Source organism: Apium graveolens, chromosome 2 (assembly GCF_009905375.1).
Source record: "Apium graveolens cultivar Ventura chromosome 2, ASM990537v1, whole genome shotgun sequence".
NCBI classification, from domain to species: domain Eukaryota; kingdom Viridiplantae; phylum Streptophyta; class Magnoliopsida; order Apiales; family Apiaceae; genus Apium; species Apium graveolens.
Window position 1 is genome coordinate 313860572 of NC_133648.1, and position 21776 is coordinate 313882347.

At 36.6% G+C, this 21776-nt stretch overlaps 1 protein-coding gene across 1 annotated transcript; it reads right to left on the reverse strand.

Annotated features, from left to right (window-relative positions):
- Nucleotides 1-18901: 18901 nt before the first annotated feature.
- LOC141703719 (uncharacterized) lies at nt 18902-19765 on the reverse strand. The gene has a single exon (XM_074507154.1). It carries the CDS (start codon nt 19763-19765, stop codon nt 18902-18904), a length of 864 nt encoding a protein of 287 aa, XP_074363255.1.
- Nucleotides 19766-21776: the final 2011 nt, after the last annotated feature.

The window sequence follows — 21776 nt, forward strand, 5'->3', positions numbered from 1 at the left end:
TTCATTGCGGGATGACTAAACTGTAAAATGTGTAAAATATGATGTCTCCCGCAATGACTCAATGATGTGGTCTGTGACCAATTTTCTGCAGAAAATTGGCAAGCAAACTAGTGCTTGCCAGTTTTCTGCAGAAAACTGGTCACGGACCTTTATACAACTAACATCGACATTGCGGGTGATTTATATATTTTAAGAAAAAAAACGGCATGATTCCGTTTATTTTTATAACTTACCAACCTGTTTCAACTAAATCTAAATCAACCAACCAACAACCAATCAAAGCAACCACAATCATGATCTAAATTGAACTCAACCAATCAACATCAAATCTAAACGCAACATCAATCCAGTAAACACAATCATAATCAATAACAAAGAAAACACCGAAACAAATCCAAAATATATACAAATCCAAAATATAAACTATAGTCCCCTATTCTTCTGCTGGATCCCATAGTCACTTATCCGTCTAGCGAGCCCTTTTGAAAGCTCCCAAGCTATGCGATACCGGAATGTCCAAATACCTAATACAGGCTACCAAATAGCATCTCTCAACGATATGCCATTAAGTATAACATCCATGTACTTGTACACGTACACGCCACAATCATGGGTATTGGACTGCATCGGCCGTTCCTGTACGAAATGAACCTTCATCTTATGTCCATCAAATCTAAAAGGATCCAAGTAATGCAACATAGCCGGCACTATGCACTCCTAGAAAGGTTTGGTTTTATATAATTAGTAACCAACAATGACAAGTGTATGTAAATTGACTAGTAAAGTAATTACGAAGAACATTGAATACCATGGCATATATATATATATATATCGAGAGTAATTACGAAGAACAAGAATTATAGTGTCAAATTGGAAATAAATGAGAATACAGGGCTTCATATGCAAAATCAAGAAAAAAGGACAAGTGAAGGACTAAGATGCTATAAACTACAATTTAAAAACTGAAATGCAACAAATACAAGTAAATACCGCGGATGCATGGTATATCGACTCGATGAAGGAAACAATATGCCCCCAATGATGTATAAAAGATAAGCTCGTGTATAAACCACAAGATCCTATTCTAGCCCCCCCCCCCCTCTGGTAGCTCCGCATATCGTTCCCTTAATTTGTAAAGCTTGACCCCGTCCCTGTACATATCTTTACTCCCCACCTCATCCAATCTTGCATCCTACCATTCCCTCATCCAATACGCCTTCGGAGCGTCAAGCTCCCTATGAGTAACTGGATGACCCTTAACAGGGAGGCGCATAATCATGTATACATCCTCGAGGGTGATGGTCAACTCACCAAATGGAAAGTGAAAGGTGTTAGTCTCTGGCCTCCACCTACAATTGCATTCATACACAAACATCACAAACATTGCCAATGACGATTCAAATAAATGAGAAAACTGATTACAAATTAGTACCTTTCCACTAAGGCCGTTATCAAACGAATATCGTTCTGAGAAACTGAACGATTGTTCCTGAAAGCCGAGAAACCCCATAGCCTCAACAACTCAGGCTGGGGATCAGAAAGTATCCACTGCTGATGATTAGCTGTGTACTGCCGTACATCCAGCTTATCCCGCACATCTCCCGCCCATATGGCAGTACTAATATGATCATCCTGCATCGTCAGGAGTGATCTAACAATAGGCCCGCACTCATTATCCATGGTAGCTGCAAAGTACACAATAAAAAATACTATATAATCGGAAAGTTACTTATACCCAACTTAAACACGAAACATTTATAGAACCGTTATTTTCTATTTTTAAGTCCTACCGAAAATTCGGCATGACTCATTCATTTATAAGCTAGCCACAACCAATCAATCAATCAACAAGCATTCCATCTACTGTCTAATCACAACAACATATCTCAACTTACTATGCCAAACTATTACTAGTACATTTAAAACCATTAATTAGCACAAACGAGTCAAATTACTACTAACCATTAAAAATTTTAAAAACCAAAACAAAGAATACAATCCAAACTTTTAAAAGCAGTAGCGATATTCTTAAGACCCAAATTTTAAATCCAAAAATCTCTAAAACGAAAAGATCGCCAATTTGGAAATCCCAGAGTTTAGTGTGTTGAAGAAAGTACATAATCTGCAAATCGAGTCAATTTGAATTCTTCATTCCATTCTCTTTCTAAAATGATTGATTAACTTATTAACTTAACCTTCATTTTCTTAAAGTTATCTACCATAACAAAATCAAATTAAAATATGCAAAACTTATCAAAAATTAAATTATACAGGGGGGTGCATAACAAAGTTCTTGCATATGATTTTAACAAACAAATAGAGAGAGAGATAGACAAAGAATACAATCTTCGAGTAAGGCAACACCAAAACAGACATAATATTCGGGCTCATTGCGGAAGCAACAATGGGTCATTACGGTAGTAACTGTGTGTGTGTGTGTATACGTGTATGTATACGTGTATGTATACGTGTGTGTATACGTATGTATCATACCTGAGTAGCTGAATCGCCTGAGTAATCGCTTGAAATCGCCTGAATCGCCTAGAGTGAGAGAATTAGGTTTTTGTTATTATGAAATTAGGAATTTCAGGAAGAAACGAGTTAAACCCGGGTCTCGTCTGCCGCAATGGCTCATTGCGGAAGTTGCAATGGGTCATTGCGGCAGCAGGGGCTGTTCTGTAATTTCACGAGTTTTAAGTAATAGTTTGTTAAAATAAAGAATTTATTAATAAAAATATATAAATACAAAATAAAAATATAACAACCAAATAATAAATAAATTAGGAATTTAAACATCAATTAAAATTATTTATATATTTATTATCTACTATTTTATAATTATTTAAAAATAAAACTAAATTATTTGCAGCAATGAAGCATTGCGTAAGCAGCATTGAGTCAAAGCTGATGTACTCCCGCAATGTAACATTGCGTAGCCCGCATTGAAGCAAAACTGCTATACTTCTGCAATATAACAATGCGGCAGGTGGTTATTAGAACCACCTGTGGCTGTGGCAGGGCACCCTATAAAAATAATCTATATGTGTTCATCATTATTATATTATATGTATAGATGCACTATTTATATTTTTATTTAGAACATAATAAATATTATGTAATGTTAAGAATACAAATTTATTTTATTGCTAATTAAATTTATAAAAAATTCTAATATAAAACATATGTTTTAATCATCATATATTTTATTTATATGAAGTAATGTTTGTTAATCATTTTTTCCATTTATTTTTCAGTATGTTATTATATTTTCAATCAATCTTAATAATTATTTATTTTTATTTTATAAAGTTTAATTTAAAATATTAACATAAATATAAAAATTTCTAATATTAGCATTAAATATAATTTATTAAATATTATAATTTTATTTTCACTAATATATATTTGAATTTATTAAAAAAATTGAATATAGCTAATGATTATAGCTAATACCACTAAAGTAAAAGTGCTTACAAATTCAATAAAATTTTAGGGAGTTTGTATAATATGTCCCAAATTATTAGGTTACTTTAAAAATATATCCCATCTTTTTCAACAATTATAAAAATGTCTCAGTGTTAAGTTTTAACTCTTATATAACTTATATACATGTAACTAATTATATTTTTTATACTAGAATTGACTAAAAGGTCCCAAATAATATAATATACGCTCGTGAGAGTTTGAGTGTGATACTCGGTAACTTAAAATTCTTTATTTCAAACTTTTCTCTATCCTCTTCATCAAAAAATACAATCATATGTTAGGTTTTTATTAGGATTTAACAAGATCTGATCATAAAATATGCTTAGTTTTTGTTGATTTGAAAATAGGGATATAATGTTGTCACATGACCTTAGACATAACCGTATAATTAATCTAACTACTGCTTAACCAAAAAAAGTAATTGATATGGTCATGAAATTAGCCTAGAGACAGAATAAATATTGAATTGATTAGACCTAATATGGTCCAATGACTAAGCCCAATTAATGAGGCCCGAAACCCTAATTATTTATTAATTACGAAATTAATAAATAAGGTAAATTAACAGCTCATTAAATGTATCCAATAAAGGATATAATTCTGTGAAAAGTGGTCTCCAAGGCACCTAAACTAACAAGGAATCTGCTTCCTACATTTTAGGACTCCAATGTCCAATCAAAGACAGAGACTTGCTTACCAAGTCTCCTAACTTTAGTCCAATATATGGACATCCAACATCTATATAAAGGGTCTCACCCCTCCATTCAAGACTACGTTTTAAATTGATTCTCTAAATATACAGAGATACGTAAGCATCTTGTGATGTCAGTTTTTAGCCATGAAACACAAGCGCAGCCATTAAAGGCCTTGAGCTCACGAACCCTATAATTAAATACGCGTAATAAATATAACTTAGTTTTTTTATCCATAACATTTGGCGGCGCCTGTGGGAATAAGACAACAACCATGGAAAAGATACGGAACACTCAAGATCCACTGTATTCCACCGTCAACACTCAATGGGGCGAACTTTCAGGAACGGAGGTCCTTGCGGCCCAACCATCAACTCAAGGGATGAATCCCCCACTTAATGAAACTCAAGGAGCGAAATTTCAATTGCAGATAGTGCATGCTCTCATAAACACCCGCACACCTAGATCTCAGATGTTTACGACTGTGATTCCAGCCACCACTAACATGCTTTATGGGAGGCCTATATATCCATAATAGTGACCGTTCACTTGCTGAAGAGATTAACTCACGAAGGAGGCCATCAACAGAAGGAGATGGTCGATTAAAGAACCCCGTTATCAAAAGGCATTTTTAACTCCGAAGATGTGAAGGGATGCCCAAACCACAAAGGAGACGATATGTGCTCATGAAGCACACATCCAGAAACTCCAACAAGATTTGGGATACTGAAGCGATTAAAATCCACTAGACATGACTCAAGTTGTCACTTCTCCTAATAAAGAACTGAATCTCTCAATCACCATTGTTAGAAAGTAGCCCACGTATACCTCTGTTCAAGGGCCGAACTCTCTAAGAACAAGAATTTGAGGGACGAGATCCCATGAGTGGGACGTGAGTTCTCCACTATAAGGAGGTGAATATATCTATATTTGAGTTCTTAAACCTCCACATGTGGAAGGAGGGAAATCTATATTTTACAGAATGAACAACTGATAAGGATGAATCCCCCATTACTAGATCCCCTCGTAGGGACGAATCCTCAATTGCAACTGCTGCAAGCACCGCTAAATTCTCAACCCGCTGGGCATGAGTTTTCTACTATTATAATCTCGATAACCACCGATACTCCATATGAGATGCTAATGTACCCCGATGTTGGAGTAAGTGGGCTCTCACGCCAAGGAAAAAAGGACAAGGGTGGACGCCCCAATATATTCATGGCATGGCCCCTATCCCCGAATATCAAGACTTCTTTGCATCTTACTCTGATAGAGATTACTGTTCATCGGAGGAGGAGACTGCCCCAAGAAGGAGGCGTGCTATCAAGGAGGCTTAACCAAGGAGCTATCAATAGCCCTGTAGCAGCCAAGGGACGATTTCCCGAGATATACAATAGAGGATCAAGGCTCATGAAGCCGAGATACAAAGGTTAAAACATGACATGGAGATGCACCAGACGCCAAGACCCCAAAAGACAGAGAGACCAAGGGATTTTTCTCATGTCATAGACCTGGAAGGTCCAACACCAAGACAAAGGATCACAACCCCAAGGGCTGATCCAGTCGACTTGATATCCCTAGGAGATCCCGATGATCAAAACCCCCATTTATTGAGGATATCATGAATGCCCTCATCTCGTGGAAGTTCAAGATGTCAACCATCAAGGCATATGATGGTACAGGTGACCTCGCAAATTATGTCAGGATGTTCTCCAATCCCCGATTGATGCAGCCCGTGAACGACGCTATTAAGTGTCATGCCTTCCCCAAATTATATTTGGCATAGCCCCAAAGTAGTACAACCGTTTACCCCCAAGTCGATTGGATCCTTCAAAGGTCTCAATCAAGATTTTATAAATAAATTCATTAGTGGGAGAGTGCACGAGAGGAGTTCAGCTTCTCCTTTAAATCTTGAACAATGGACAAAGGAATCCTTGAGAGAATATCTGAAATGATTCAAGAAAAAGGCCATTAAGGTCTCGAATATAGGTGATGAAGTAGCTATGAAAGTCCTGCAACAAAGAACTAAGAATGAGCTCTTTAAGATGTTATTGGCCAAGTGTGCACCCGAAAATATGCTACAACTCCATGAGGGAGCTGGAAAGTATATCAAGGTGGAGGAAAGCATGAAGAAGACAGTTATAAGTAATAAGCCCAAGGGCAACAAGAAGTGAAAAACGGAACAAGAGTACGATGCCAAGGATAAATATCCTTGAACTGGAAATGACTTTGATTCCAAGAAGAATCAAGGGCCAAGATTCACTAAGTACGCAAGGTTAAACGCTCCAAGGAGCCAATCCTGTTAGAAATCAAGCAGGATAAAGAGTTTAGATGGATGAAGCCACTAAGGGGAGACCCCGAGAAAAGCGACAAAGGCCAATATTATAGTTTCCACAGAGATGTTGGTCATGATACCAACGATTGCAAACAACTCAAGGTCGAAATCGATTATCTAATCCAAAGAGGAAAGTTTGGATGATTCACCAAGGGTGAAGGTGAAAGAGACCAGAAAAGAGATTGTGATCGAAGAAACAATGATCGAAGATGTAATGATCGGGATCGTAACACATAGCCCCAAGGGCTAGTAATCAATATGATCTTAGAATGGCCAACGGGCGCTCGAACAACAAAGAACTCTCGAAAGGACTACGCTATAGAGGTGATGAGTATAATCGGAGATGCACCTAAGCGTGTTAAAACTGAGATGACACTTGGGTTCAGGGATCCCGACCTTGACAGTCTTAAGATAATGACTTCTAACTGATGCCTTTGGGCGCACCCATCTATGGGTTCAATGGAATGTAGTGCCAAGTAGAAGGAGCGATTCAACTTCCCGTGACTATTGAGAAAGAGCCAAAAGAGGCCATAGAGATGCTGAACTTTCAGGTTATCGAGGCAGCCTCTACCTACAACGCAATCATGGGAAGTACAAGAATTCATTCGTTTAAGGTCGTGCCCTCGACATACCACATGGTGCTCAAGTTCCCCACCAGAAAAGGTGTTGGAAAATAAAGAGAAGATCGGAAAATGGCCCAAAATTGCTCTATTACAGCACTTAGGCCTGATGGAACCGGGGGACAGGTCCTCCCCGTATAAGGCATGGAAGTCCGCAAGAATGAAGAGCGTCGAGGGAAGCCTGCTGAGTACTTGATCTCAATTACCCTAGACCAGTTAGACCCGGATAAGGTCATATATATTGTAGCATCTTTGGAAAATCCCCTAAATGGCCGACTGACCAAGTTCTTGCAAGAGAGCGGTGATGTGTTTGCTTTGACATTAGCTGACATGCTTGGAGGTTGAGAAGCATCTAGTAGATAAATTTATTGAGGAAGTACAATTACTCGAATGGTTGGAGAACCCTGTGATGGTCAAGAAAGCCAATGTGAAGTGGAGGATGTGCATTGACTTCATTGATCTGAATAATGCATGTCCGAAGAATTGCTACCCCTACCAAGGATTGATACTCTGATCGAAGCCACGAATGGATACGAGATGCTAATATTCATGGCTTCAGTGGCTATAAACCGTTTAAAATGCACAAAGACGACACCTGTAAGGTATCTTTCATAACTGACTTTAGTGTCTTTTATTATCTTGTTATGACTTTTGGACTAAAGAATACAGGAGCCACGTATCAAAGATTGGAGAATAAGATATTCGCCCATCTAATTGGGAAAACCATGGAGGTCTATGTCGATGACATGTTAGTCAAAAGCCTAGCTAAGGCCGACCATATTGATCATATTATAGAGGCATATGAAGTGCCGAGGCACCTCAAGATGATGTTAAACCCCGCCAAGTGCGCCTTTGGCATTGGGTCTGGAAACTTTTTAGGTTACATGGTCTCGAAGAGAGGAATCGAGGAAAACCCCAAAAAGATCAAGGTCATCCTCGACATGAATCCACCACACTCCGTAAGGGATGTTCAAAAAGTGACGTAGAGAACTACGGCTTTGGAAAGATTCATCTCCAAGTCAGGAGACAAATGCCTGCCCTTTTTCAAAACTCTAAAGAGGGTAAGAAATTTTGATTGGACCGCTGAATGCCAAGAGATTTTTGAATAGCTGAAGAAATGCATGACTGAAGCCTGTTGTTGGCCAAACAAGGTCTGGAGAATATTATGTACCTATACCTTACGGTTTCTGAACAAGCAGTGAGTGTCGTCTTAGGTCAAGAAGAATAAAAGGTTCAAAAACCTATTTAGTATATGAGCAAGACGCTCCGCGGAGTGAAGTTGAATACTTAACCTGATAACAGCCTAGAGGAAGTTGCGACCATACTTCCAGGCACACAAGATCGAAGTCCTGACGGGCCAACTTTTGTGGAACATCCTACACAGTCTGAAAGCCAGTTGAAGGCTCATCAAATGGGCAATTGAGTTGGGTGAATTTGACATCAAGTACAAGCCTCGAATAGCCATCAAGGCTCAGAAAATTAACAGAATTTATGGTCGAATGCTTCATTAATGACCAAGAAGTCGGGGGCAAGAGGTAGTAACCCCAGAAGAAAAGAAAGAGAAGGATAGAAAAGAATTGACAATGAAGGAGTACTGATTTCTCCTTTTTAACTGAGTATCCAAAACAAAGTCAAGTGGTGCAGGCTTTGTCTTGCAAAGCCCCAAAGGGTTCATCATCGAGTACGCTTTGAAGTTGGACTTCCAAACAACAAACAACGAAGCATAATATGAAGGTTTGATAGCCGACTTAGGCTTAGCTAAGGCCGTGAGGGGCAGTATTCTTAAAATCTGTGGAGACTCGAGACTTGTGATTGCTCAAATCAATGGAGAGTTTAAGGCCAAAGATGATACAATAGCGAAGTACCCGAGAATCGTGAAGGGAGTACCGAATCAATTTGATGACTGGTACGCAGAACATATTCCAAGAGAGGAGAACACTATGGCAGATGCCCTATTTAAGTTTTCCTCATCGGAGGTCGAGAACTATCTGAAAAGTATCTACCTCCCATTCCCGATAACCTATACCTTATACATCATAAACTTGATAGCACCATTTGGAATAGAAAGTTGTTGGATCAATCCTATCAAAGCTCACCTTGAGACCGAATGGCTTCTCGACAATGCCCAGGAGGCACGCAAGTTGTCGATGAGAGTGCTGAGATACTCTTTGATTGAAAGCCTTCTGTATAAAAGATCATTCATCATTCCCTACTTGAAGTGTTTGAAACCTTTTGAGGTAGAGAATGCATTTAACGAAGCCCGTAGAGAGATTTTCGGACAATCACTTGGGGGGCAGGGCCCTTGCTAACAAGATAATCCGATTAGGATTCTACTGGCCAACAATGATGGCCGATACAAAAGCCTATGTGAAGAATTGTAAGATGCCAAAGGAACGGTCCTATAGTTCTACAGCCATCAGAGAGGCTTACGTCTATCAAGCGTGAGATAACCACCAAGCAAATCTCCCAATTCTCCTGGGAAAACATGATATGTCGATTTAGAATCCCAAACATCTGTATCATGGATAAAGGGTGACAGTGTGATTATGAAGAGTTCAAGGTATATTATAATGATAATAACATAGAACTTCGCTTCAGCTCAATTGACCATGCACATGCAAATGAGCAAGCAAAAGTTGCTAATCAAATTATCCTTGACGAACTTAAGAAAAAGGTCGAACCCTCGAGGAACACGTTGGTGGACGAACTGCTGCCTATCTTATGGGCTTACTGAACTACTTTCTCTTGGATTTTAAACGCAGCGGGGCATGACAAAACACTTTTACACATACAAAATCCAAATAAAAGCATATAAATCATGAATAAAAATTCGAGGGATCGAATCTAACCTTTAAAATAATTCGGAGACAACGATCAGAGATCCTTAGCAGTTGCTCCTCAAGTGTGAAGCACTCCACCGGTATCCACCAAGAAAACGATGTTAAGGAGGAGGAAGGAGGTGGAGATAATTGGGTTTTTCCAAACTTTTTGGGTTTTTGGGGTTCTCAAGGTTAGAATAAAAATATGGTCTATAATAGTATATTTATAGGCAAAATTTTCAGCTGAAATTTTCCCATAAATAATATTATTATTATCCCATTTATTATTCTCATTAATAATTAAAACACCTTTTAATTATTAATCCTTTTTCTAAACACTTTAGAAATAATTCTCTCTCTTGATTTAATTTCCAAAAATTAAATCCTTTAATTAATAATATTAAGAACTTTTCTTAATTAATTTATAATCAATTAAATCTAATTTAATTAATTATTAAATTTGCCAATTAATTATTTATTTCATAAATAAATAATTATCAGCCATTATTAATTAATTCCTCCACCATTAAATCATTCTCTTTTTATGGTGTGACCCTGTAGGTTCAATATTAAGCCGGTAGTAGAAATAAATAATAATAAAACTATTTTATCATTATTTATATAAATTCTCTAATTTATTAAATATGATTAATTAATTAATCACATTTATTCTACATCGTGAGGGATACTTCTCAACATATCGCGACTATCCGGATAATATGAATTCACTGCTTAGAATACCAAGAACCTATTCAGTGAATAGTTATCGTACAATAAACTCCTTCTACCCTACAATGTCCCGATTAAATACAAGGCATGGATCTCGTGTCAAGCCTATCTAATTTAATCACTTGCTTACCATTTACTATGCTTAGTTCTATGCAAATTAGAAACTCCTTTCTAATTTCATTCACTCTGGCCAGAGATTCCTGAACTAGCATAAGTGGATCAGCCTTGAACATTCGCTTCCTTCACTGGAAGGGGTAGATCCTTTATTGATCATACACTATCTTCGTGTACAAATTCCTATACCCAGTAGAGCCCCAACAATTGTCCCTGGAGACTAAGAACTAAACCAAAGCATAGTTCAGTGTACACAAGATGACTATGATGACCTCAAGTCTAAGGATACTTGTACAACTATCACTATGTGAACAACTGCTGACACGTGAGTGAACTCCATCTGTTGTTCAGCTGTGCGAGTCATGTTCAGTGAACTTATTCCATAATAAGCACCTACATACTAGCTATAGTGTCACCACACAAATGTCTATGAGAACAGACATCCTTCATAATGAAGCAAGCATAGTATGTACCGATATTTGCGGATTATTAATTACCAGTTAGTAATCCTATGACCAGGAACTATTTAAGTTTAGAGTTATCATCTTTTTAGGTCTCACTATTATGATCTCTTCATAATCCATAAAAAGCTTTACTCTAAACTATGGTATATCTTATTTAAATACTTAAATAGATAGAGCCCGTAATTAAAACAAAACAAGTCTTTTATTAATATCAATGAAATCAAAACAGATTACATAAAAAGTTATTCCTAAATCCTAATACATGATTGGACTTAGGACATATTCCCTTCACTTTCAAGGTCACAACCGAAACAACCTCGTTCATGTTGGTTTATGGAGCTGAGGTAGTGGTGCTGCTGGAAATTACACATGCATAACCAAGAGTTGGAGCTTATGAGCCAGAGACTAACAAAGAAGGCATGAGGCTAGCCCTCGACCTAATTGATGAGGTCATAAATGAAGCTGAAGCCCGTAATGCAGAGTGTCAATGAAGAGCCTCCCTCTACTATAATAAAAGGATTAGAGAAAGTGTCTTTCAGGAAGGAGACTTCGTCTTGAGGAAGGTTGATGCGTCCGAAGTTGGACGTAAAGAAAAGTTAGCCCCTAATCGGAGCGGGATATTTTGAGTCAAGAGCGTTCTAGGATAAAAGTCCAATAAGTTGGAAACCATGAATGGTGAGTAAATGCCAAAGCCTTGCTATGTCATAAACTTGAAGGTTTATTGTGAATGATAAAAAAGTAAATGTGTGGCAAGCACGGAAATGTGCCAAGTACTGAAATAGTATGCAAGGAAATAAAAATAAAAGTTGTTGAAGGCCCGAAGAGCCCAAGTTTTGTCCAATTAGAGGCACATAGGTGTCGCAATCATTCAATTGCAGTTAATTAAACTCGAGTAATGATCATGTACCAGAATATCTTGTACCTGAATAGTTCAAGTGACTTAAGTAAATGCTTGATACGTGCAAATAAAAGGCTTGTAGCCCCAAAGATGCCTTGACTTTTTTGGGTTGGCAAAATACAAAGCCCCATAGCGTGAATGTATCTAGCAAGTAGAAATAAGGTCGATGAAACCAATTTCTATTCTATGTAAGGGTTGAACCCATTTTTCAGGATATTATTTACCTATGCAAGTTTATTTCTATCATCTTGTCTATCAATTTATTTATGAGCGAGCATCTAATGAATGCAAGTCCAGAAAGACCAACCGCCGAAAATAAAAGATAACTGCATAAATATAGAAGATCCCGAAGGATCACAAGTCAAGTCCCGAAGGACAATTAGGATGTACACTGAAAATGTTCAAAGTCCATAAAGTCCAAAAGCATATAAGAGTAAAATAAAGAGCCGCAACGGGAAGATGAAGCCATGCAAGACCACGATAATCACTCATCAGAAGACCTAATAACCTCCCTATGGCCTTGTGAAAAAAAGAAAAGGCACGTACAAACTCAAATTATGAGTTGATAACATGAATATGTATTTAAAGGTGAAATCATGAACTTCAAAATTGCCAAACAAAAGGCTTGGAACCCATTAAGCTAGAGAGAGCCTAAGAGGTTAAGTGGTAATCACCGAAAAACTAGATACTCGGAAGAATATCGACGAAAGACTTGCAAATAATTATTCCGGGTGAAGTAATCATAGAAGAGTTCGTATGAGCGAATGGCTGCAACCCTAGAAGTTGCAAGGCATGGAAAAGCCCAGAAATCTCAAAAGTTCGATGAGTAGAGTTTATCAAAGAAAAATAAAAAAATATTTTTGAGGCTCATGCTCAATCAACGCCCCAGAGGCAAAAAATTTAGGCGTTTTTGCCAACTTGCCTCCAAGGCAGGGGTAACTTACCCTCACATAGGAAAGCTTCAACCATGATTATCAACGCCCAGGAGACAAGATTCCTAGGAGTGGAAGGTAAATTGCTTCCTAGGCGGGGAAGTAAACAATCAAACCATTTTTTGAATATTTTATTCAGAAAATAGGCAAAAAAGTGGGATTAATTATTAAATTATTTCCAAAAAATCAAAAAAATAGAAGTCAAAATTTTCAAAATAGAAAATATTATTTAATGCACGATTGCACAAATTTATGTTAGATGGCAACAAAAATTACGAATAAAGTTGTAATTTGATATATAAATTCCTTAAAAATTAAGAAATTTAAAAATAGAATGAATTGAAAATAATAGAAAATAATTTTTAATATTATTTTCTATCCAATTAGTTAGATTATGCAATGCACAAAATTAAGCATGTCCATTAAAATTATGACAAGAGTTCATAATTAAAAAACAAACAAAAAAACAAACAAGAAAAATTGATGAAGGAAAAGACAAAAAGTTTGTTAAAAAAAAGACAAGATAATGAAAAAAAGGGAGGTTTGATGAAGAAAAGGACAAAAAGAGAAGATTAAAAAAAGGGAGGTGAAGTAAAACAGCCAAGGAGACCAGCTCCTGGCCGTGGGTAAGAAGGTCACCTTCTAGTGCAGGTGCACCAACACCTAGAATAAATAAGCATTTAAAGGATAGAAAAAGGTGGGGGCCGCATTAAATTTTATATGTATAATATAATTTCTAAAATGTTAGGAAAAATATCTGTGATACGAAAAAATTCCTAAAATATTAGGAAAAAATACTTGTTGGTATGAATTTTTTTTAAAATTATTAGAAAAAGTACTTGTTGGTACGGAAAAATTCCTAAAATATTAGGAAAAAAATATCAATCGGTACAGAATAATTCTTAAAATTTAGGAAAAAATACTTGTTGGTATGAAAAAATTCCAAAAATATTAGCAAAATATACTCGTTGGTATAAAATATTTTCTAAAATATTAGAAAAATACCCGGAGTAATCGAAAATTCCTAAAATGTTAGGAAAAATCAAGAGAAAAATCCGGAGGTTCGAGAAATTCCTAAAATATTAGGAAAAATCACGAAAAATACCTATGAGTACAGAAAAATTCCTAAAAAATTAGGAAGATATACCCGTTGGTATAATATTTTCTAACATATTAGGAAAAATACTTGTTGGTATGAAAAAATTCCTAAAATGTTAGGAAAAAAGACATATCGGTAAAAAAAGCCCGTTCATACAAAAAAATTCCTAACGTCTTAGGAAAAATTATGAAAAATACCTGTTGGCACAAAAAAATTTCTAAAGTATTAGGAAGACTTGCAAATAATATTTGGAGACGCGAAAAAGTCCTGGAAAAATAGATGAAAATACTAGAAAATTCCTAAAAATAGGAGTAGGTACGGAAACATATATGGAAAATTTTACAAAATTTCCTAGAAATATATGTTGAAGCCTCGAGTAAAGCAAATCCTTGTAACAGTGTAGGTCGCTCCACACTTTACGATAAAAATGATAACTAGAAAAGGTATAAACTTAACTTCTGCGAAATCTTTACCCGGTTTCGCAAAAGTTGGGAGGCAAATGATATGGGCCTGAAATTAGCCTAGAGACATAATAAATGTTGAATTTTTTTTTATCGTAGGGAAACCGCAACCGCTACCCTTCGGGTGCGCACTGGGTAAACATAATAAATGTTGAATTGATTAGACTTAATATGGTTCAATGACTAAACTCAATTAATGAGTCCCGAAACCCTAATTATTTATTTATTACGAAATTAATAAATAAGGTAAATTAATAGCTCATTAAATGTATCCAATGAAGGATTTAATTATGTGAAAAGTGGTCTCCAAGGCACCTAAACTAATAAGGAATATGTTTCCTATATTTTAGGACTCCGATGTCCAATCAAAGACAGAGACTTGCTTAACAAGTCTCCTAACACTAGTCCAATACATGGACATCCAACATCTATATAATGGGTCTCAACCCTCTATTCAGAACTACATTTTGGCTTAATTCTCTAAATATACAGAGATACGTAGGTATCTTGTGATGGTAGTTTTTAGCCACGAAATACAAACGCAGCCATTAAAGGTCTTGAGCTCACGAACCCTAGAATTAAATACGAGTAATAAATATAACTTAGTTTATTATCCATAACAGTTCTATAAAAATATTGATATATAAGTAGCTATCTATTTAAGATAATGAAATAGTAATATATTAAATATGATATTTAAGTAAATGTTAAACATGTCATTTAAATATGTAAAATAGTAAAATTAACTATGATTAACTTAAAATAGTCAAACAAATTGAAAATGGGACATCTTTACAAATAATATTATAAATGGGATATATTTATAAATAAATTTTTAAAATGGGACATATTCATAAAAAAAACCCAAAATTTTAACTAAACTTATTTTAGCTAACAATTTTAGATTTTACCGCTGAAAATGCTCTAATATGTAATTGTGTGTTGTACATTGATGAATATACTGTCATATGAGAAAATTTATGAACAAGATCAGAAAGCATGATGAAATAAATTAGGTGGATGTTTGGATTATTGAAAAAAAAATATGACAAGAAAAATTAATAAAAAATACTTCATCTTATTGAAGTACTATAGTTGAATAAATGAGTATTCAAATTTTTTAGTTTAGAAACGGGTGAAAAGGGATTTTGAAAAAGATACCAATTAATTCGGACTGTATAAATGTTGGCTCTTTTGCCCTCTTCCAAGTTATATTTAGGTTGTGTCCATTTCAAATATCACTGGTGATTGAGCAAATCCTTAATTTAATTCCCGCCTGTATTAATTGTGATCAAGAGAAAAGCTTATAATTAAATTTTGAATATGACAATAAGTATGAGTTTTTGGCCGGGACATCAAGAATTAAGGAGAAAAATGGTTCTCTGGTATAACTGAGTCCTATGTAAAGAAAATTAGGGGTCAAGTTATTATCCGCTTATTTTAATATATTTTTATAATATATATATATATATCATTATATATTAGGGTCTTTTAAAAAAACAAGCTCTTTATTTTTTGAAATGAGAGCAAGAGTGAGTACAATATACTCTACTCAGACACAACCATAGAAGGTATATATACGGGGTACTGTAATTAAATTTATTCACTTGAGAGTTAACAGCCCCCAATTATCTCCCAGCTGCAATTCTAGTAGTGATAGAAAGGACATGGTAACCCCTCCGCGGTGGCCATGATCATGAATAGATAATAATACACCAGGCTCCACTTTACAAAAGAAAAGAAACACACATTATTTGATTATTTGCTCCTCCTGGTGTTAACAGTTCATACCACTCCCAAAAGCATTATTATTCTTTCCCCTCAAGTCTCCTCGAATTCGTACCTCTTCTTTCATTGGCTTAACCCCATTCAAGCTTCATACCCAATCCTCCAACTCTAATCAATGTCATCTACAGGGCTAGCTAAAACACTTACAAGACTTATAAGAAGTATCTGCATATATATTATTATTTTCTTCTTAGTGATAATTTTTATTAACTAGACCTGTTAGTTTCCTACCTTCAAGTTCCCCGCAAGCACAAAAATGTTCACTTTGCTAACAAAAATTAAGATGAAAGGAAAACAATGATTAAGATGATTATTAACTCGAAATAAAAGAAGATGACTCTTTCATTTCATTCTCAAAAATTATATTTACATTCCCGATCAATGTGAAATTACATATACTGTAACTAGCCAGCTAGACCCTTGTGTTCCGTTGTTGATAAGCCAAGTATTGATCTGGATAAACGGTGAAAGTACATGAATTGGGATGATTATTGTCTGTTTCATCTGATTTTTCGGTTGAGGACGTCCCCTCACTGCTGCAACTACTATTGCTATCACTAGTAGTGCTTCCGAAAGATGAAGTTCTGCTGGTACTGGACTTGGGTGTGGCCAAGTATGTTGGCTTTTCTTGTCCAGCCATTATTACTAGAAACTTTTCTTCGAAAACAGGAGCTGGTTTAACGTCCCCTGCATCATCACAGCCAGCCTCTAGGTCTCTTTCGGCTGCGCCTTCTTCGTTCTCGAGAGATCCGGAGAGCTTCCAGTAAGAGCAAGCTAGTATGAGGAGAGCAAAAGCAATTAGGCCCAACATGGCTGCTAACCCTCCAAACAAGTATGGTACTGGCGAGTGCCATGGTGATTTTTGTACTGGCATCGTTAAGGGTGCATTTGCCACTGCTGTCATCTTTTGAGAGAGAGAGAGAGAGAGAGAGAGAGAGATTTAGCAGGTGAATAAGAAGATGGCTGGTTAAGGGAGAAAATGTGAGCTGTTATTTATAGAAAGAAAGAGATTACAGATAAATTAATACAACTGATGAGCATAATTAGGGTTTTCTGTTGGCATGTTAAAATATGTCGTCATATGCATGAGAAATGGGATCCACAACCACATAACATAGCACTAAATGTGTGAATATATATAATAATTAAAATGATGAAATCTAATCTTAGTGAACAGTTAAAAGGCACTTGAAAAAGTAGCAAAAAAAAAACTAGAAGCAGTTGATGAGTATTATTGATGTTAAGAGAGAAATGGAAGTACGGTGGGACGCTTTTGAAACGTCAGTGAGGATTAAGGGACAATGCGTACAGTTCATACTTCATTGTTTACATATGGACAAGTTGTGTGTAACATCATCCACATAACACGGCCTGGGTTAGAATTGGAACTCCAAAATATGTGTGCCCGACCTTTCTAAGAAAATTGTAGGAGCAGAGCAGCCTGTTTATTGGCAAGTTCTTGTAATTTACGGTGAAGGACTATTTAGAAAATTTAGCTATGTGTCCGAATCATGTCACGTGCACTTCAACTAATCTTGGAGAAAAGTAGCACAACCTGCTTGGAGAAAGCTAGTCCGGATTGTGCCCGACCTCCTCTACGTACAATTAATACCCCCTTATGCCTAAATCTGTGAACTCACCTAGAGTCGAAGCTAGGAACGTGAGGTAATAAAAATATTTAAAGTTTCGGTCTCAACCAGTTAAGTCACCATGGTGTTTTTTTTTTTTGTTAATCCAGTATTCAGGTCAGCTTTCACGCACCTCAACTAATTCGTAGGACTGTTAGCACACTCGTACCCACCGAATATGTTAATACACTTACTTCTGTATTTCCCGTGTCACACTCTAAACCAACTAGGATACCCGTGTTTGGTTTTATTTTGTATGTAGTGTTGTAGCGCACAGTACTTCAAGTCGGAAAGGAAGTCATTAACGAAAGTACTATACAAGAATAAAAGATTACTAATGCAATGTGACTGAATCCCACTAACTCTGATTAATTCTTGTTTTTGTGCATAAGGTAATGCTTATTTAACTTTTAATCTATTCGTGTACTGCATGTCCAATTATTTATGATCGTACTAGACAGTAGACATATAGTTGCCCAGATTGTGATAGTGACCGATAACGTATCTGCCCCGGAAAGGAGGAAAAAATTATGGCCAAAATAGGAAGTTAAGAATATATACAAATTGATTAACATTTTCAGAGATATTAAACTAAAATTGTTTAGGGTAGAGATTATATTAGACATGTTTACCTTCATTTAGGTTTCATGTATACTATTGTAGTATATAACTGTGAATGTTCACGTTTGTTTTTATAATTATATATTGTAAAATATAGTTCTCATATATTGTTATTCAAATTCGAACCTTATATCCCTAATATAATAATTTTACAATATACTATGGTTATTTTTATCATTATATATTAAAAAAAAAATTAAACCAAAGGAGTTACATTAATTCAAACGATCAAAAGTAAGGGCCTCCAACACGCAAGTAGGAGGAGACGTGAATACAATATGGTCATTAGCTAAACACGGGAATCTAACAATTTCATGTGCTACCCTGTTAGCATTTTTCCGAACAAAACGAACTGTTGTCAATGGCATCTCACTGAGCTTCTGTTTGCAGTCCTCTAAAGCTTCTTGCACTTCCAAATTATTTTCTCCTTCTCCTGTAATATCTGAGACGGTAAGCATGAAGTCAGTCTCAACAATAACTCTACCCAAGTGAAATTGCTGGTCCTTAAGCCACGTTAACGCTTCTCTTATCCCTATTGTTTCAGCCTCGAAGACTGACTCAACCTCAGGTAAGCACATGGTCTTCCCAGAGAAAAATTCTCCGTTATGATCTCTTACTACCATTCCAATAGTAAATGTTGGTGCACCAATGAACACAGACGCATCTACATTGATTTTGACAAAACCAAACTCAGGTTTCTTCCATTTAGTTTCGCTCTTAGCTCTTATAGTGCTTGCATGCTGAGTTCTATCAATACCTTTCCTTGCTTCGACCCACTCCAAATACACTTTCAAGCTGCTATCCATGGCAAATCCTGGGCTAACTACCTTCTCATTCCAGATTTTCTTGTTTCGCCAGTGCCAAATACCCCACAGCACCATACACACCTTACTTAGGTCCTTAGAATTCAAAGCGGTGATTTTCTCCAGTAGCCAGTCAGGGGCAAACTCAATCTCCTGCCAGTTGAAACTCATGTTTACATGCTCCCAACAAGCAGCAGCAAATGGACAATCAAAAAACAAATGAGCCAAATGCTCTATGTCGCAAAAACTCATGGGGCAGGTGATGGGAACACGCATTCCTTTAGAGCTTAAACGGTTCCTGACTGGAACAGCATTTTGACAAAAACGCCAGATGAAAACCTTCACTTTATTTGGAATATGTAAGTGTCAAATCTTCTTCCATCCTACACTATGCGGAGCACCAACAGTCCCAAACTTCATACTATACCAAAAATGATAACCTGTTTTAGCACTATAGATACCATTATTAGAACCCGTCCATGCTATCTGATCAACTGAATCCCTTTAAGGGATTGGAACTGCCAGGATTACATCAGCATCATGTTGCAGAAAATGCCTTCTCACCAGTGTTGTGTTCCATTTTTTCTGGTTGTAAAGAAATAGACTTGACACTTTCTCATTTCTTCCGTCATACATGGGATTTTTGTCAACACAGAAGCCTGCCTTTTTCCTTAACCAAGGATCTGTAGTTGCAACAATATCATTTCCATTGCCAAGGACCCATCTAAATTCTGACTTCAATTCCTCCTTCGCAGTCCAAATACTCGTCCAGATAAAGCTTGGGTAACGTCCTTTTGTTGCTTTTAGTGCATGAGTCGTAGGGAAGTATTTAGCTTTAAAGACACGTGAAACAAGAGAACTTGGATATGCCTGAAGTTCCATATGTGTTTACCCAAGAGTGCAATGTTGAAGCAAAATAGGTTCCGAAAAAACAACTCTCCTTTGCTTTTGGGCACACTCATATTGTTCCAAGACACCCCGTTTAGACCTTTCTGCGACTCCACCCTACCCGACCTCCACCAATAATTGTTAAACATCTGTTCCAGCTCTTGACATAGTGTTTTTGGTATTAGGAAGCATGACATGCTATACGAGGGTATTGATTGTGCTACGTTCCTAATTAGCACTGTCTTCCCAGCCTGAGAGATAGGCTTAGATTGCCACTTCTGTATGCGTTTAATAGCCTCCTCCTTTAAGTAACCAAAAACCTTACGTTTCGATTTGCCCACAAACGATGGCAGCCCCAGATATTTAGTTTCTGTAATTTCATTGTACACTCCCAAAATGCCACATATCTCAGCTTGTTTGTCGTATCTGATGTTTGCACTAAAATAAAATCCAGACTTCATAAGGTTTACAGCTTGTCCCGAATGCCTATCATAATCTTCTAACACCCTTTTAACATTTCCAGCCTCCTCTGCTGTTCCCTGGAAGAAAAGAAAACTGTCGTCTGCAAATAAGAGATGTGACATTGATGGTGTTGTTGGTGTTATTCTCCCAGATGCTGATGCTAAATCCAATGCATTTGAAAAACCCTCAACACACACCAGAAATAGGTAGGGTGAGAGGGGATCGCCCCGACGCAACCCCTTCCTTGGTATGATAGGCCCAATTAGAGCATCATTGAAGCAGAAATTATAGCTCACTATTTTAACACATAGCAACATCCAGTCTATCCAAGTATTACAGAAACCCATACATTGCATTCTTTGTTTCAGAAACGACCACCTCACTCTATCATATGCCTTACTAATATCCAGTTTTAGGGCTACTTCCCCCGTTCCCTGTTGATTTTTCCGCCCCATGTGATGGATTATTTCAAAAGCAACCAAGACGTTATCCGTTATGCTTCTATTCTTTACAAATGCCGACTGATTTTCAGAGATAACTGAAGGGAGAATAACACGGAGTCTGTTTGATAGGACTTTGGCCAGTATCTTGTACAGAACGTTGCATAATGTAATAGGTCTAAGATCCTTCATATTTGATGCATTTTCTTTTTTTGGGATAAGAACCACATTGGTGTTGTTAAGCTCTCCAGGAAAATTAGTATCTCGAAGCCATTTTGTGCAAAATCTAAAAACTTCATGGCCCATAATTGACCAAAAATGTTGAAAAAACCCCGGATTGAGTCCATCGGGCCCTGCGGCCTTATCCGGGTGCATCTGTTTGATGGCCAGGATAAACTCATCAAACGTGAACTCATCCGTTAGCATTTTGTTCTGTTCCGCAGTCACCAATCTATGTCCAGTCATCGTAATTTCCTCACTCTGATCCTCGACTGTGA

What these genes read in the sequence shown, in the direction of transcription:
- LOC141703719 (XM_074507154.1), bottom strand. Translation starts at nt 19,765, where the DNA reads ATGCGTGTTCCCATCACCTGCCCCATGAGTTTTTGCGACATAGAGCAT.